General features: G+C 36.8%; 1 protein-coding gene across 1 annotated transcript; it reads right to left on the reverse strand.

Moving 5' to 3' along the window:
* Positions 1–2,036: 2,036 nt before the first annotated feature.
* Positions 2,037–3,295, reverse strand: LOC143641341 (RNA-binding protein with multiple splicing 2). Its single transcript, XM_077108593.1, has one exon. The coding sequence runs from the start codon at positions 3,022–3,024 to the stop codon at positions 2,398–2,400; it is 627 nt and encodes a 208-aa protein (XP_076964708.1). The 5' UTR covers positions 3,025–3,295; the 3' UTR covers positions 2,037–2,397.
* Between the last annotated feature and the right edge of the window lie 16,493 nt (positions 3,296–19,788).

Below are 19,788 nucleotides of genomic sequence, written 5' to 3' on the forward strand. Positions count from 1 at the left end.
TACATCATCATTTATGATTTGTTTGCCCTCAAAAGTTCAGAATAACCAGTATATTTCACCTTCTATTTACTCACACCAAGGTTTGACCCTGTGTTAACTCTGGGCTCCCTCTCTCTCAATTCCTTGATCATTTCATAGTTTTAATGTAATAGCTGCATCATGTTTCTCCATAATACAACTCCAAGACCATAAAAGGTTAAGATGACAAAGCTTCTGAATTGAAATTGGAGAAATTTCAATATACTCTTACTTTTGAAAAATAGCTCCCACTTTTTTTTAAACCTTCATATACCAGTACTATTTATGTGATCCTTATTCTACAGCTCCCAAGTGAGTTTTGTCTGAATAGTTGTTACTGGTGAAACATTTAAGTTCCATTTATGTTGGCTTTATGTGCTCAGAGTAGAAACTCAACAAAAATAGTGATTTTCTGGAATGGTTATTTTATTAAATTTGATACAATTTGCTTTTAAAGTTAGACACACATACATTCTATGTGCACACATGTGCACTCGCGCACATGCGCACACTTCCCCTGATATTTCCTGAAACTCTAGGTTTCCTTTTATGGTTTTAGCATCTCATTTATAATAAAATTTATCTTTGTATGAACATAACTTTCCAATAATCATGCATTATGCAATTTTTTTCAAAGAAGTTTAGGGAATTGTTATATTTTTTCTTAGGTGGTTTTATATTTGTTTCTTTTTTTTTTTAAAGAGAGAGGAGAGAGAGAGAGAGAGAGAATTTTTTAATATTTATTTTTTAGTTCTCGGCGGACACAACATTTTTGTTTGTATGTGGTGCTGAGAATCGAACCCGGGCCGCATGCATGCCAGGCGGGCGCGCTACCGCTTGAGCCACAATTGAAAATTAGAAGAAATATATTAAGTCCCATGAAAGTGAAGCATGTGCATTGAAAGAGGTCCACAGGAAATCATACTCAGGGCTTTAGGGAGTCTTTGGCAAGTGGAAGACTGAGAAGAAAATAGCAGGCCTAGGTATCTAGAATGGCACAGCCTAGAAATCATCAGTCCTATTGTTTTCAAGGCTCAAAAATTAAAGAAAAATATAGAATTTTGGTAGGGAAAACATGGTTTGAGGATAAAAATCACATTATTTACTTTCTTTAAGAAGATGTTAGATTTACTCCAAATATAAAAATTTCTTCAGTTCAGTCAACCAGGTGAAAGTTAATTGATGGATTAACATTCCTTTGTTTCCATCTAGCTTTGAATAGCTTTGCATCTTGTTAATTATTATTATTTTTTTTTCACTTTGGATTTTTTTTATTTTACATTTCATATATTATCCAGTTTCACATTCTCACAGGATCAACAATTACAACAGCCACCTAGTCTCCCACATCTGAAATGGCAAGACAGTCACAGCTGTGACTAAAGGTAAAGCACTGATATGCTCACAAAACAAAATAAAATTGCACAATTTTTTTCTTTATTTTTCTTAAACCAACGCCTGACACAAAGGTTGGCTGCTGAAGAATGGAAACCCGTTTCTTCTTCGTGCCTCAAACTAAACATTAAACTTATCTGACAAGGCGAACAAGGTCTCTTTAACAATTAATGGTACACACATGAAAATCCTTTATGATGCATAAACATTTTGTTACACAGGGTACAAAAATACTTTTCACGTTTTGGTTGACTTTAAGGTTTGGAAAGAACAAGGAGCAGTGGTGGGGGCAGGGCGCCCTGCGGAGAGGTCAGCAAGATGGGCAGAGGAGAGGGCTTTCTTATAATTATTGGCCCATCTGAGAAGGAAGCCGAGGACTGATTCGAAATGACAAGGCAAATGTCGTGTGGTGGTTGCTGAGCCTGGAAGTGTTTGTGGTGCATGGGTCCTCGGGGAATAAGTGGCCACAGGGCTCAGGCCTCTCTGAAGCACAGTGGGTGTAGGGGCGGGGTGTGGAGAGAGGGACCAGGCACCATAAGCTAGGACCTGTTGCTATGGAGACAGTGTGAGAACAAACTGTACACTCACATATACACAAGTTTAAGTGTTTTAATTCATGCCAGAAAACATGCAAAATTAAATGCCTCATTTTCTTGAGGGGGAGCTTAAGAAGCATGTTTGAGTGGGAGGTCAGGTCAGGTCTTGCTGGGTCACAGTGAGGCCTCCTAGCTGGGTCTGGGTGTCCCAGCAAGAAGGCCCTCAAATCCTCCAGGGAGGCCTTGGAGAAGGGTTTGGGGTAGAACAAGCCTGAGGAAGAGGGAAAGGAACAGGAAGCAGTTCACTGAGTCAGGCTTAAGATTCACAGTCTCCAGAGAAGCAGCAGCTCTGCACAGGCTGCACGCAGGGGGCGGTGGAAGCTCAGGGCCCTATTCTGGCCCCACCACATAGTCCCAGAACCAACTTCCTGGCGACCAGACTGAAGAATCAACAGAACTGGCGATACTTCCATCCTTGCTGGGTGCCGTCAGAGGATGGATACCAGCGGACCTGAGCATGGAGGGCAGCAGCAGCAGCAGCAGCGGCAGTGGCAGCTGGGTAGGTGAACACAGCATGTGAGATGGCTGGGGTCAGCTCTGTGGTGTACAGAGGATAAGGGGCCCAGGCCTCTGGGGACGCAGGGATCAGAGCAGCCCCCATCAGGTCATAGGGATCCCGGGCAATGAAATGTGTTCCTAGGGCAGGGTGAACACTGGTGGGATTTGGTGTTGCCATTAACTTGCTCTTGGCCATCTTGGTGTTGGCTTTGGCAAATTCTAGCCTCAGGGTTTGCGGGTTCTCAGGATCAAAGCGAATACCGTTCAGTGCATTCTTGGCGGCTTCTGCTCCTACCCGGCTGTCAAAGATGACAAAACCAACAGGCTGTCTCGATGTGAGCTTGATCAGGGACCCTTCATATCCCTTGAACGGCCGGAAGAGCAGGTAGAGTTCTCTGGGTTTAATGTCCACGGGGAGGCCACTGACAAACAATGTCCGAACCTCCTCCTCCAGGGTTGTGCCGGAGCCCGTGCCGGTGCCGGTGCTGTGCTCGCCGTCCGGCTTCAGGTTGCTCATGGTGAAGGGGGAAGGGGTGGAGAGGGAAGGGAACGCCGAGGGCGAGCGCCGCGCCCGGCCCCAGCCGGGATGTGGGAAGGGGCGCGGTGAGCGGTGCGCTCCTGGGGTGCGGGGCGGGGTGGCGGTGGGGGCCCGCGGGGCAGTGAGAGGGGCAGCCGCCGCTTCAGGCCGGGGTCACATCAAGTTTGGCGGGTGCGGGAGGTGGGGAGAGGGTGCGGCGGGGGAGGCACCGGGAACCAGAGCCGAGCCCGAGCGGCCGCCGCCTCCGCCTTTTCACTGCGACCGGAGAGTGCGCCCGCGGCGGCGGCGGCGGCGGCGGCGGCGGCGGCGACCGGCAAGTGCGCCCGCAGCGGCGGAGGCCTTAATTATTATTTTTAATGTTTTTTTTTCTTGAATCTCCATTTAAATCTTTGAGAAATTAGCTTTAATATATGTGATTAGGTTAACAAAACTGTATAACTTTAGGATAATTTGTTCTACAAGAAACTAAGTCCTTAGGAAGGCTGTCCTCCAAAAGTCTCTCAGCCAGGTAGACAATTAAAAAATAGGTGAAAAGAATATTTTCACTGAGGTCCCAAAGTGGCCTTCAATTAACAAAAACAATCGGGTGATGTTTCTCTTTTTGATGCCAGGAAACTCTGTGCAGTGTTTCTAGTTTTTCCTTCAATCAGCCCAACATGAGACTTTGCATCAAGCTGTGATTTTATAAATTTTGTTTTAGTACCTATTGGGGCATCCTGTGAATCATGGTCTCTTCATCTCTGCATCCTGGGGAAGTGCATACAGACCACAAAGGCTTGGGCAATTTCTCATCTCAAAATATTCTCACCCACCTCCTTCGAATTTGGAAAATAAAATTAGCTGGGAGTTTTTATCCCAGGGAACCACATATTTTTGAAACAACAGAGTTTTCAGGTCCTGAAGAAGGGTGATTCTTTTGTTTTCTCTGTTACTAATAAGCCATTTTCTTTTGTGAACTCAAAAGAAGCTAAAATCCTCACGAATACCTTAGCTGTTTTCTATTTTTCCAGCTTCAGTTTGATCTGTAATAAAACAACAGAATATTTGTCTCTCTCTCTCACTGTCTCTCTGTCTCCCTCTCTTATCCTACATGCCTTGACTAATAAGTCAATCCTTTTTTGAGGCCTAATAAACTTAATATGATCTCAGGCACTTAATTACAATATAATTTTTATATCATTGTAATAATATTATATGGCAGGCAAAAATATAATGATAAATGATAATTTGCCAAAAAGATTAAAAAAACACTGAGGTGTTACCTATCAAAAGTTCTCCTTCTGTCTGTGATGCAGCATAGATTGTGATTGTGACAGTAAATCTGGTGCTATTGTTAATGCCATGGCACTTGGATTTTTGGCTTGCTTTAGTCCAATCTGTGACGTGCTTGTGAATACCTTTCTTCTGTTCTGTCTGTATGGCATATGGATTTCTGGGATACAACGTCAGACCTATCCACATAACAAGTGTTCAGAGCACCTTATCATTTTAAAAAGCCAATTACTCAAAAAGACAAATGTGAAATGTTTCACATTTAATGATGAGCAAATCTGCAAAACAAATGCAATTTTGCTCGTTCTAAAAAGTTTAGTTTAACTGTAAATATTGCAATGGAGTATTGCATGACACACACCACCAATAGAGGAAAGCTCATTTCATACATATTGTGTATCATCACTGTCAATTTCATCTGCACAGGATTTAAACTGAGGGTGGTATAAGTAATTAGAAATAAAGAAAATAGAATATTCTAAACTACAAGGCTCTGAAATCACTGTAGAAATGTCACTGCTAACATTGAACACTCTAAAAAAATATTTTGAAAGTCTCACCCAAAAACTAAAAACTGCATATGTCTACAGAGGTAAAGGTCACTCATGAAACACTCAACAACAAAAAATACCAATTCATTTTTTAGAAATATTTGTCAATATGTAAAGAATGTTTTGTACATAAGTTCTCAGTTACTGTTGAATCAGTGGCTGTATGTAATATTCCCACATGGAATGATGTCCTTTCAAATACTTTAAAACAAAGGTTTAGTGAAAGATTTTATGGGGACATCTTGAGTGCTGAGATTTTATGCATGGGAAGTGCACTAACAAAAAACAATAGCATTAGTTTTGAAACTGATTTATCTATTTATACTTTTCTATATATTTATGATGAAGACAATAGCTCATTCATAACTATACATCTCTCTCTCTGTATCTACCCTCTGCTACCTAAACAAAACAAAGATGAGACTGAAAAAGAAAAAAAAATCAATCCTACTCTTCAGTGTCTACCATGTAGGTTATGTAAATACAGTTGTCACATTTAAATATCTTTACTCTTTTTTTTTGCCTGCACATTCTTTAAACCTTCTTTTAAACAGTGAACACTGGTAACAGAATATTATATGACATGAGAAATGGAATGCACCTGGCACTAGTAATTTTAGAAGAAACTAGTCTCGATATTTATAACATCATTTAGCAAGCAGAACAGTTTTACCAGGCTTGGAATGTTGATATGAAAAAGTTCATTTAGTTCTTGGACTTTCATTCTCCATTGAAATGTAGTCAAAATTCAGAAAGTCTCCAATCAGCTAATGCATAGCAAACACAAAAGAGCCTACAGGACTCCTCTACCAGTAACTGAGATGAGACAATACCCTTTGATTCACGCTATTGTATTTCATATTAACTTTTTGTTATCCAGCATAGAATCTGAAAAAGAAGAGTTAAACAACAACTCCATACATTAAAGAAAGATAGGAAAAATTAGTCAACCATAATATTTTTGACAGTATTTCCTGAAAATAAAGGCCTCACCTAGTATTTACTTATTCTCTTAGCTATTGTGGGTTCATTTCAACTGGATGGATATACATTTTAATTTGAAGTGAATTGGTATGATAATTTTCATAGCACTTGAATGTTTTGATATTGTAGTTAATAATCTATCAGGTGATCTCAGGCACTTAATTACAATATGAAAGTAATGATTTTGGCTGATTATCCACTTTATGGAAAGATTCAGAGTCTAGGTAAGCAAACCAACAAATAATTAACCAATATTTTGGGCCTTTCAAAGTAATAAATTTTATTCTATTTACAAATAAAATAATTTGATGTAAGCCTCCCACTCTTCCAATCAATGTACTGTATTCTTTCCTTACACTGAGCCTGAACAACTTGAAATGTGAGGAGTTGTGTAACCAGCCCAAATTCTTATAGTAATCTTTGATTTCTAACAGTTGGGGCTTAAAATAATGTAACAGGGAAATTATACTAAGGCACTCATCTCAATATTTATATTCATATCTTTTACAGAAATATTTACACAGAAGAAATTGATGATACTCGTGGAGCTCTGTCAAGAAGCAACCAGCTCACAGAAGCACCAATGAATGTGATCTGCACGTGAGTGTGAATCAAAGCCACACTGAGAGTCTGAACAGCTCACCCTTTCCTAGAGTCATGCTGCAACAGGTATAATCTGTTGCTTATATCTATACTTCCAGTGATTTATAATTAAAGGTCACAATCACATTTTGAAGATGGAAGGAAGACTTAAAGAACACCTTTCCACTAGTGTCCTTATTTGAGTGTGGAAAAATTTAGACAGAGAAGGACTGAGGCGCTGTCCAGGAAGTACTTTCCTCAAGCCTTGAGCTGAGTTGAAGACAAATGTTCTGTGCTGGTGTGAAGGTTGCCTCACTTGCTCTGTGTGCTACTCTAGAAAGTCTCTTAAACATGTTAAGAGGAAATTTTCTCAGCTGTAAAAATCTGGTGACCCCTATTTTACAGAGGTATTAGGAATGAGGTAATACCTGGGAAAATCCCATAAACCAAATGTTCTCCACAAATACACTGTAGTGTTGTTCTCCACCTCACTAGGGACTCAGTTTTAGTTCCATTATTGTTACTGCTATTATTTTGCCTTGCCGATCTTACAGGTTAAAAACCATTAAACAGCACAGGGAAATCAGGGGGTAAAATTCCAGCTTTTATAGATAGAAGCACAGCTGCCAAGGAAAGAATATCCTTTCATCTTAATGTACTTTGAGACTATCTGAAACCGTTAATACAGCTTGGACCCATCTTCTTGTTAAAAAATTTGTCCAAAGGAAGAAAAAAGTAATAATGGTATAAGGAATAATTATGACAGCTGCAAGCTTCCATAGTTGCCTCCACACAGTATTATTATTATTGGAAATGCTATCTGGGCAGTACCTGAGTCCATAAAGTATCAGGTGTCCATTTGGCAAGAGAAAAAAGGAAGGAATCAGATCAACATTTTATAAGTGGCTTGCATTTTTTTTTGCACCTGTTATTCTACAATTTCTTTCAGTTATATTTCAAAACACTACAGTTGGGATCTCCTTGCCAACCTGAGATGGCATAAGCCTGGATAACAGAACAAAATGTGAGAAGGTTCTTTTGTCTTTAATGCCTGTTCAACAGTGAATCAGCCTCCAATTAATCTGTTTCTTCAGTAGGAGTTTAATAAAAGTCAAGAGCACACATGTTCAGGCTTGTTTAGTATTAAAGCTGTGTTAACATTATCTGTCTAGCCAGGTCAAAAATCCTGTGTAATTAGATTCCAGAAACCATTTAAAAATTTTTAAGGATTTTTCAATTTATTATGAGCAATTGATTATCTGAGATAGGGAAGTTTAAATCTAAAATGGAAGTACAATGAGAGGGATGCTTCTCATTAAATGTTCCAAAGGAAAAAAAGTTTGTTTTGTGGCCAAAGTGCACATAAAACTCAATATAGTAGTTTGTTATTTTCTATCTGTTTATGAACCAGAAAATTCAGGATTGCTCGGCAACTCTTATTTCCATTCCACTGTGTGAGTGATGATCAGAATTGGTCATTTACATTCAATCATACACAGCATTATGTTTAGAGGGAGTGCTTAACCCAGTCATCTGTGCCTATGAACTGAATGTGCCTCAGTGTTTTCTAGAGGAAATCAACAACACTGCAGATGGAAATATAGGTTGGATTTATTTATGACAAGCCGAGGTAGCAAATACAAAGGCACAGAACTGAAAGTTTCTGAGACCCTACCAACACTGCTTATTTTGAGCAGTGGCAGAGGCAAAAAAGTCCCAGAAAGCCCAATGCTCTTAGAGTTTATGGGAAATGACATTTAACCCATAAGTGGCGTGGTACATTAACTTTGCATAAATCACTAAACGGAATCATCTTTACCAGCATCTCTTGAGTCCATCTTGGAATCATAACTGCTCAGACTGAGGAATAAGAAATCTGATTCTTGTTCTTACATTTCAGTGTGGGAAAATGAAATAAAGATGACTCATACACCCAGGACTCTTCATGTCACTGTGAAACTTTTTACAGGGAGATTATTTCAAAGCTCACCATTCAAGGCAGAAAGCAGACATTTCGAAGAAGAAAGCAGTTAATAGTGATCGTCTATATTCAGCTTTCAGATTTTATCTAATTTCACAGAATATCATTTCTCCTTTTTTGATAAGTTGAATAATCAATTCATTAAATATATGACTTTATAGGTACCTATTTCCAATAACTGTAGAAGAATTCTCTAAACATTCCTAATGAAGATGAAGCATTGTAAGGTGGATCTGCTCATTAAGAAAAATTTAAATTAGTGAAATTTTATTACCACGATGACTTCCTGTACCATATTGGGTATAATGCATTGTAGAGCCCGTTATTGATTAAGTGTTAGTTTTCATAATATTCTTAATTTTGTCACAACTTCTTATCTATGAAAAAGTAATAATATGGGGCTGGGGATGTGGCTCAAGTGGTAGCGCGCTCGCCTGGCATGCGTGCAGCCCGGGTTCGATCCTCAACACCACATACAAACAAAGATGTTGTGTCTGCCGAAAACTAAAAAATAAATATTAAAAAAAAAATTCTCTCTCTCTCCCTCTCTCACTCTCTCTTTAAAAAAAAAGAAAAGAAAAAGTAATAATAAAAAAAATTTAAAAACCCTCCAGGATCATGTTGTATTTCTTTTTAATTTTTGTCTGTAGTCAATATAAGATCCCTATATGTCAAATACAGTGGCTACTTTCATATCTTCTATTCATTCAGAATATGTTGGATTGAGTGATTTTAATAAGTCATTAAAAATATTTTGAAAATGTCTGCCTCATGACAAATGATCCAAAATCTGCTATTTATAAAGTTGCCATAAGGTTTAAAATGTATGTTACCTTGGTCTATATAAGTTTTATTATTATTTTTATTTATCATTATTTTTTAACATAAACCAACACTCTGCACAATTACTCTGCATGTGGAGATGGAATGATTGCCAAACCTTGTTTAGAGAATTGTCATCTGAGCCCCAGTTGTATTTTCTTGCCTAGAGTCTGTATCTACTTCTCTTCCTATATAGGTTGTATTCAAGCTGTCCCAAAGGATTCTTTTTGCCTTTACTTTTCGCAGCATTGAAAATTTCCACAAACCTACCTTCAGGGAATTGGCAAGGACATTTCAGGAATTTCCCACTTCTACCTTCTAACTTTGGGCAAGTCAAAGTCTCACTTTTTTTCATTGTCTCTGTTGTTAAATGTGAGAAATCATGAGATAATTCATGTATTTCAAAGAGTCATATCCATGAAACAATTGTAATCACTGTACTGAAGGCAGTGTGGCGTGCTCTTGGAATACTGGGTATTGAGGGGTTTCTATTTCTTGGCCGAAAATGCTTTAACTTTGGGCCTTGATGCACATTTAGAAAAGAAAGAAATATCCCAAAGGATGAGTTATATTCCAGGATATTTTCTTTTAGGATGAAGTTCATGAAACCATTCAGGGGCCTGGAATTGCCATGGTAAATTAAAGAAAAAAAATACTTAAATCCCTTTTACTTTACAGTCTTTGCATAATGCTTATTTTAAACACCAATATGTTCCTTTTCATCAAATCATACTCTTCTGGTCTGTCATAACATCATTAAATAATAGTTTCTGTAGTTGCTGTGGCCCAATCGAGTTGGGAACTTAACTTACGAAAACCCATAAAGAGACGATAATATGTTTCTGATTCAAAATGGCCATTAGTTAACACTCCTTGATGTTCTTTAAAATGTAGTCATGACCCAGAGAATAACCTCTGGATGGGTTCATGAGTCTATTGATACTCTTTATTAAAAAGTTTTAAAACAGTTAAAATGGGAGAAATTTTGGAAAATAAAACAATAAGAATATAACTATCTAGGTTCTTTTCATTGCTCTCAAACATAGATGAATAGCAAACTCAGCAAAACATAAACTGAATAAGTAGTATTATTTCACCTTTGTTTTGATGAGGTCATCAGTACACATCTTTGATTTTTGATAAAAATTTTAAGGGAGAAATTAACACAGAAGTTGACAGTGTCTAATGTGCAGTGTTGAAGATAAAGAGTTCCACAATATCAATTAATAGAATGTGAGGAAAGCTCATATGTTCCTTGGAACTTTCATGTTGTGGTTCATATTTTGATTGGAATCATCCTCATCTGTCAGTGTACCCTGCTATGTACCATGTTCTTCAAGACTAACTTGTCATGCTTCTGCCAAAACCATCAATGGCATCTCATGGGCACATAGTGAACAATGAAACACATTTTGCTCAACTAATAAGGACCTGAAACACCTGATTTCTGCCTATGTCAGAGGCCTTATATATTACCATACTCTGCCTTCCTTATTTCATTTCTTTCTTTCCATATATATCTTTAGGTGTCTCAAAGATGTCACACTCTCTCGTGCCACAGGGTGTTCCAATGAGATGTTATAGCTGTAATTCTCTCAGACTCTCTTCTCTCTTGTGCTTGCCCACTTATTCTCTTTTCCTAATATATATATCTCTTCCTTAGGAGAGCATTTTTTGACCCTCCAGAATAGGTACTGCTAAAAATAGTCTTTAACACTATGTCATGTGCTTTAATATGGCAAGAAGATCTTCTGTAGGTAATCACTTGTGTGCTACCACTGTATGCTGTGTTTTTCTGTCTGAAAACACTGGCAGATTTAATTATTGACTGAATACCCTTCTTCCAAGTTTGAACATCAGCACTATGATGTCATGAACTGTGTATTGTTCACCACTGAATTTTTAGTTTTAGGTCAGTGTTATAAGAGAATCTCAAAAATATCTATTGACAAAGTAAATGATCACTCTTGAAATTTCTTTCACCTCCTTGCCTGTTAAAAACCTGTTCAAGTCTTCATATTCAAGATGAAATGCAATCTTTTTATTGACTTTTCTTCTTCAATTTGAAGTCTTCTTTGATATTCTTATAGTTTCATGACCATTCTTTAATAAATTGTAAAACTTTTTAATGTCAACAAGTATATATTATTAAAATTACTGTATTATACACATTATATGCTAAAGGTATGTTGAGCTTTTATTATTTATGTTTGGTTTTGTTCGCAAATTATGGCTGTTAGATGATCCAGTGTCTTTCAAACAAAGTACAGCAATTTTCCATTCTTGTTCTCAATACCCTCCTGTCTTCACGCCTCTCTTCTCCCAGAATGATAATTCTTCACCACTTTACAAACATCTTCTTAAGGATATGATAAGGCAGTACTCCTTTATCTTCACCTTGTCACAAAGTATAGCAAGGAAACCTACCAATCATTAAGCTGTTTTTATCACTCTCTGAAAATACATTTTACAACCCAATGTGGGATTGTACAGTCTCCTCAGCTTTACATATAAAAAACACTTCAAAATGTAAAGTACAATTAACACTTCAAAATGTGAAGTACTATATGGTTCATTGTACTGCATAAATCTACTGAAACATGGCTTCTATTACCTGGGAAACACCTTCATATTTCCATTTCTGTTGTTTTATCTTTATCATTATTATTATGAAAGTATCATATGAGGTTGGTGTCATGGAGGTAAGGCATTGATAATACAAAGCCGGGTTTCATCTAGAACCATGCTTACACTGTAAACAATTTTTCTGGCCTTACTACTTTTCCCATGTAATCACAATTACAGTACTGGATCTGTGGTTTTCAGTCTTTTTATTTTTATTTTTTTCAAACTTTCCAATAAGGAAGAAAGTCACTTTTTACTTTTGTTCTCATCTTGGCTGTCACCACCTCTTGAGTCACCTTGGACATCTTTCCAAGCCTCACAGAGTAGCATATTTATGGTTGCTTTCATCTTTAAGTATCTATTAGTTTATGCAAAATGGTAATGAGACTGTAGCTTAAAGTTGTAAGGAAGTTAAGTGTTTGTCACAATGGATGAGCAGAGAAGTCCATTTGAAATCTCTAATTAAGTTGTCATAGTGTATATTGTGTGCTCATTTAGTGATCATTGTATAGATGCATCAGTAATTAATAACCTCAATTTAAAAAGAGGTGGGGGTTTTTGAAAAGCATTAGATAATGTTTGCTGTCTTCCAACCATAGAAGCAGGTTGAACATGACCCTGTTGGTTTCTACCCTCTGGCACATAAGAGTGCCAATATTGACAAAGTTTACTGAGAAGCAATGCTTGCAGAATGGACATACTCAGTGGACTGTTCTTCCTACAAGCAGGCTGACTTTACAGTAATAGCAATTTGAAGTGTTTCTTTCTGTTTTAATTACATTCAAACTGGGAAAACAGTCCTGTGAAATACACCTCTTTTAATGGCCTTCCCCCAAATATCACTTTGTATTTTTTAAGTACCAATTAAGTAATAACATAAAATTTCTTGTAAATTATCTTGAGATAAATTATGGATAAATTGCATTCTTATTGGTAATATTAATAATGCCTGTCTAGTGGATAAGTCACTATCAGTGATATAAGTTCCAGTTTAAGGCATAAAATGCAATATTGAATATTTAAATCCCTGAATTATAAAATTTATAATAATCTCAATCTTATAATCTAGGTAAAAGAAAGAGAATGCTAATTTTAGCTATCTAGATATTTTAGGCTGCTTTAGCTAGTTTCAATTTTTGATTTTTATTTTCACAAACACAAAACTATATAGGACCAGTGACCTATACAAGAAAACATACTTTAAGTAGTCTCTTTTGAAGAAAGTAATTTATTTGGTAACACAAGTGAAAAAGCTATAATATGTCTGGAAACAGATCCACACTTAATTCTAGCCTCTCATTTCCTTCCTTTCTGCTCCTCCTTTTCCTAGATACATAGTTAATATATTGTCTATATTTTGAAGCATAACTTGAGTTTTTAAGAATATTTATCTATGAAGATTACCATTCTGAGAGGCACGTGTACATGTGTTACTTTTATATATATATATATATATATATATATATATATATATATATATATTTTTTTTTTTTTTTTCCTTACTGTTTAATGAAAAAATAGATAATGATTTTTGTTGAAAACTTGACTGGTCACCCAGAGGTCAGAATCATATTAAGAAGCTATGTGTGCTATACATAATTTTTCCTATACTCCCCCAAAACCAAAACAGTGAAAAAACTCTCAGTAGGTTCATTAGTTTTCTATTAATGCTTCATTAATTCCTCATCCCTCTCTACTTGCTGATTTTGTAGCATTACTTCAAGCTGCTGAGGCAACCCCACTCACCCAAAACTATCCAAAATAAATCTCATTTGTCTCCTGTAAATAGAGTATACATGTAAATTGTACTGGCAGGTGATTATACTACGGAGACATGCTCATTACTTAACTCTGACTTTCTAGTAGCATGCTCATTTAATACAGGTAGAATTTAGCACTCAATAGAATGTGAAGTGTAATAAGTCTACTAACAAAAATATTTATATCTATTGACAAATATACAATGTACAATAATTCTTCCTTAAAACATTACTATATAACTTTCTATTTAGATTTTATACATATTTAAAATATAATGTATATGATAGTCATATTTAAATTTTTCTTGAAATTATTTGAAAATAATAGCCTCAAAAATTTTATATAATCTCAGAGAATAAAAATACTTGGAAAAATATAATTGTGACTTTCCCACATTTTCTCATAAGATCTGCATAAAGTAATGGATAGAAGTTACTTTGGAAACTGACCACTCAGAGCCTGATAAGTTTCTGTGGGCTCCTGTTACCTAATTCATTTCTGTCATCTTTTTCTGAAGCCAGTGGAACTCTATTTTACCCTCAGGAATCTCTTGGATAGCCTGTGTGTTAGTTTCTAATAATACATTCCTGTTTGTGACCTGAAGTACCACAAGAATAACCTTTCCCAGGTTCCAATGACAACATGATAAATGTCTTAGATCCGTGGTAATTATTTTTGAAATGTGAATAAAGGCAATGTTTGCTCATGATTTCTCTTTAAAAAAAAAGGAAATATACAATTTCGGTTTACGGTTGTGCTAGAAAAACACAACCGTAATTCCAAGTCTTCCTTTTCTTAGGAAGGAGTATCCTGCTCTGAAAGCAATGGTGGGAATGAAATTATGTAACTTCTGACAGCCATGTGGTCAAGGGCAGTTGAGCGCCAAGCAATTGTGTTCATGAGGTGGCAGGAAAAGGAACTGGTTGCAGTGTATGATTTTCTTTTGTAACTTTATAATTAGAAGTCAATTGAGTTAAGTGCTTGCTTAATAATTGGCCTCCAGACTGAAGGCAGGCTCCCCAAAACCAGGAAAATAAAAACTGGTATTGTGCTGCCTAGCATGTTTAGAACAGGGTAGAAATCAGATCTCGCCTCACATAATGGCATAAATGTTTCTCTGTGGTTGCATCTAACAAAGGTAATACATGGGTATAAATCAATGAGGGTAACATATTTCACTACAGTTAATTATCCTGAGTTATCCCAAGAAACTAGGTTTTATTGTGTAATCTGTGAGGAAATCTGCTGTTCCAGTCCTCAATCCTTTTCTCTGCCAGGTGATTATTAACTACGTTTTTGTACAGGAGAGAATTAATGCCACATACTGCCTAAGCGGCTTTGAAGGCAAAAAGGCCTGGACCTGTAATAACTTTTGTGCAGTGTATTCATTCAGAGGACGTGAGGGAGCCCATAGTCACAGGGGTTTCCGGGGGCTTTCTAAGCCCTTCTCTACCTTTTATATTCTACCACATTCCACTTCCACTGTGAACTCTCACATTAACTCTCCACAGGAGACCCCAGGTAACTCTGCACTGGTGTCACCACAGACTGAGTAAAACCCTAGGTCAAAAGCTGGCCCCACAATGAAATCTGATTTTCAAGCCAGCAACAATCAATACGGCTTTAAAATTTGATAACAAGGAACTTTGGCAGAAAATAATCACGGTTGCTGTAAAAGGCAGAGGCAAATTTTCTTCCAAGTATTCAGTTTGTTTTTTAACTTTAGTTTGGTGCTTTGGTGAGAATATTTAGTTGTATGGGCATGCATGTGTGTGTGTGCGCATGTGTGTGTATGTGTGTCTGTCTTTTCCCTGGGTGCACTGGCAAATATCTATAGGGGGATCTGAAGCCTTTGTTGGAAATAGTAAGCACACTTGGCTGAGGGTTGGGGGTAAAGAGGGAGAAAATGAAGAGAGGGGGAACCAGAGAGCTGGGTAGAGCATATCCTGCTCCATGAATTTATTCAAAAGCATTTCAATCTGCGTGCACATCTTCATCACTTTAGCGATAATTAAATCTCAGCATCACAGGTGATGTCCTCACGCAGTCTCTTTCCCTGGTTCCCACTGGGCCAATGAAGCAGGCCTCCCCGTGAGGCCTGTTAGCACAGATCAGGTGGTAATGTGGAGGGACAGATGAGCTTTAGCTGACAGATGGCAAGATGACTTGGAAAACCTGCCCCCTTTTCTAGGATCAGGCAGCAGCTGACAGGTATTATTTCATAAAACGTCTAAAAGGAATCGCCAGGATCTTTGCATTAATCTGAGGATGCAACCAGCCATGTAACATTTATGTCAGAACAAATCTGTCTCTATGCAGGAGAGGGAAAGTGGTTTTTGATGAAGTTGTTCATAAATTTTAATATAATATGCCTAATGGTGTCAGATATAGTCTCATATCTCTTTTATGTTTAAAGGCTCTAGTGAAACATAGAAATATTCAATCTTCAACAAGCTACTTTTAAATAACTAAAAAGTTAACCAAGGAGACCTTACTGCTTCTCTCCTCCTCTCTCTCTTTTGTATTTTCAATAAAGAACGGGTTCATCTGAGCTCCCTGTTTTTAAATGAAAATGATTTCAATGCTATGGAAAGCTTTTTGCCTGAGGTACCAAACAAAAGGAGTGGGGCAGTTGCAAAGTTGCTTTTATGGAAAACTTGCTTTCTGGAAAGGAGGAAACTTACCCAAACCCACAAGTAATCAGCAACGGCAGGAAGCCCCTGTCTTCTACATACATAAATAATATTTCACAACTTCTGGTGGGAAAAAAAAATCAACTACTGACTGGTTGGCAGAGATAACCCTTTCATTAAATGAGCTCTCCAGGCACCTGACATTTGAAGGTTTCAGCCCAAATGAATATGTGGGGAATTCTACCATCTGGATGGGATTTGGCTTTGTCTGCCCCATGTGTATTTCCCAAAATAATGGTGTAGCAGGGTACAACCTAAGCCTCCATTTGCATTTTACCTACTAAATAGCAAACTCACTTTAGCTCTAGATGTGCAAACTAATATTTCAGCATCAAACTTTCTAAACCTGCCAGGGAAAATGCTGCCATCTTTCTGTTTATTTGATTGTTAGGAAACAGGGAGAAACATTTATCGTGATTGTGTTTAAAGAGGGAACAGTTTCTCATCTGTAGACCTTTTTACATTGTAAGATCGCCTCTTTAAGTGCCTTCAAGGATAATCATGAAGTGAATTCATGAGCATAACAGATGCACAAGTAACCTGGAGAGACGTGTGTTAACAGAGATGGAACCATCTCCATACACCTCATAACCACATTTTCACCTGCCCATCTTGTACAGGCCTGGGCTTATTAATAAATGTACCAGTTATAGAAGCCTGCCATTTTTGTGTTTCAACACATACTGAATATAATCTGTAAAAAAGAATAGTGGCTTTGGAGAAAAAAAAGACAAACATAAATATCAAGATGTTTCTTTTAAAAAATTTAAATTATGGAGGCCTATGAGACAATTTCACAGTCTACCTAGAGACTGTTTAAGGACTATGTAGTCTGAAGTCACCTAAAATACTAGTTTGCCAAAACTTTTTTTGGAAGTAAATTCTCTATTTGACATGCCATAAAATGTACTAAAAATTCAAGTGTCTTCATGCAGATATTTATATTTGCATTATAACATAATTGAATTAAACCTTTAAATAGTTAAAAATAGCTCTGGCCTTTGTGAAAATTCTGATTGTTTACTCAATATTAAACATGCAAGCAAATTATAAATAAAGTGAGTATATAATTTAGATCTAATCATCAATCATTGTAGAAATACAATTAACTGTAACCATTAGGATGGTTGCTTGATTACTTTAAAAAGTGAACTGAGGAATCCTAGAATCAGAGATACATTATACCTATCTAAGTCTATAAGTTTAAAACACACACACACACACACACACACACACACACACACATATATATATTTTACTTGCCAACATTTTTGTGTAGGGCTGAAGCCTTTCTTTGCATAAGCGTTGAAACTTGGGGGTTTGTACTCTCTTCTACACATCTATTTATAACTTAATGATTATAATTTCTATTTTTTTCTTTCTTTAGAGTAAAAATTCAATAATCCATACAAACTAAACTAAATGCAGATTCCTTCTAGACCTTTTTTTTTTCCAGCTTTTCACAGATGTCTTGCCCATACCCAATTTGGAACAATTCCTTATAGCACCGCCTTTATCAACTCTTACAAAGCATTTGACTTTGGTTTCCATACAAACAGCATTTTCCTTTCTTTGAGCATTCTTATTTCATCAATTCATATAATATTGAATTAAATTATGTATTGTATACATACAAATAATGTGAATGATTTGAAGGACAAATGAAAAGATTTCTTATTAATACCCCAATCAACACTTAGGCACAAAATAATACAGGAAGATCAAAAAGTAGACCATCAGCTGTGAGAATTTACACTCTGGTGTAGGCATCAGTACATGTAACAAAAGTAAAGGGAAACTACAGCTAAACTTGGAGGCACTTGAGTGAGACCATCTAAAAGATCTTTGGAATATTTGTTTCTATTGTGTGTGCTTTCTCTCACACTTCAAGATAAGGATAGTGGCAAGAATGAACAGCACCAGCTAAGAAATGCAAATTCATTTTAAGCTGAAATGTTTGCTTTTGGTTGATGTAAAAAAGAAGAAATGGATTTTACATATTTTTTTTTCATTTTAAAGAAAAATTGGCATAATATTTATGATATTTATACTCTGATATGGTCTATAGTTCACAAAACCACAATTTAGGATAAAGAAGATATAAAATATGATCAGTGAATACTTTTTGAAGAGCATAAGTATCACTGAATTAGATTATGCAAATGAGCTAAACAATATACTATGAACATAGTTATAAGATGCTTTCCTACATAGTATGCAAATGTGGAAATTGCATTTGATTTAGGACCAAATTCTGCCATTTTTAGAATTTACTACCATCGATGTTCATTTTGCATGAGTATCTATGCAATTTCTTTTTTTTGTTTTTTTTTGGGGGGGGGCTCCCTTGTTGAGTGTTAGAAAGTCTGGATGTGTCCCTATTTATTTATAGAATAAAGTATTATTTAAATATTAGCTATTTTATGTTTTTCATTGAGTATACATTTAATTTATTCAACTAATTATCATGATTAGTTAACCACTGTTATAAAGTTGTAGTGAAGTAATGCTGGGAGCCATCAGCCAAGTACGTATGACAATTTCCTTGCCAGCGTACCCCCATGTTTCTTTAGTGGAAGGACTCATGGAAATAGGACATTTTGCAGGACATTGCATGTAAGGTGACCTTGCTCAAGGACCAGGGCAGATCCGTGTTTAGGGTGTTCCCCCTTTAGAATAGGGCGGTTTAGCATAATAGGAGATTAGGGTGTTCCCCCTTTAGAATAGGGCGTATCCTGCTGCTGAGTTCCTCTTGAGTTCTTAGGGATTAAGACAGTATATTTGGGAGACAGAAGCCCATGTGGGCGGATTTGGGCAGAGAGTGGATTGGGCAGAGAATTTGGATTCCCCCAGAACGTGTTTGTAGATGGCCGGTGTGAGTTTGGGAATAAAGAATTGCTGTTTGAATCTACAAGCTGTGTGGAGACTCGTGATTTGTGCCCAGCCAGAGACTGCGGCAAAGTAAACTAAACAGTCAATGTAAACTGGAGATTGTATCTGGATGAAATAGGGTTTACTGGACAGCTGTTTCAAAGCTCTATTTTCTAATTTAAATTAAATAAGTGGTTCTGAATTCTATGGAAAAATGGCTTTTGACATTCTTATCAACTGCTTTCTTCTACATCCACAGCTAAGTGTACTGAAATTCTCTTGATTGAAGTCTTCAAATGATTGTCATATATCTTCTAATTGTTCCTCCAGTGACTGTCATCGTTTGCATCCTCATTCCGTCTAATCTATGGAATTATCAATCTTGTTCCTTCTTGGGTTAACATCTCCAGTGATTGTGATGGAATCACAGAAAGTTCTAAATTTCTTAGTAAAATATACACATATTTTGAAATTCCACTTTCTTCCACTTTTCCTGATGAATCCTATCCTTCAATTATAATAGGGGACAATGTCTCTGAACACTTCTTCCCCTTATCTCCAAGGGGCAATATGTACATGATTATTTAAAACTCAGCTGAGA

This window comes from Callospermophilus lateralis, unplaced genomic scaffold (assembly GCF_048772815.1).
Source record: "Callospermophilus lateralis isolate mCalLat2 unplaced genomic scaffold, mCalLat2.hap1 Scaffold_96, whole genome shotgun sequence".
Classification (NCBI taxonomy): Eukaryota; Metazoa; Chordata; class Mammalia; order Rodentia; family Sciuridae; genus Callospermophilus; species Callospermophilus lateralis.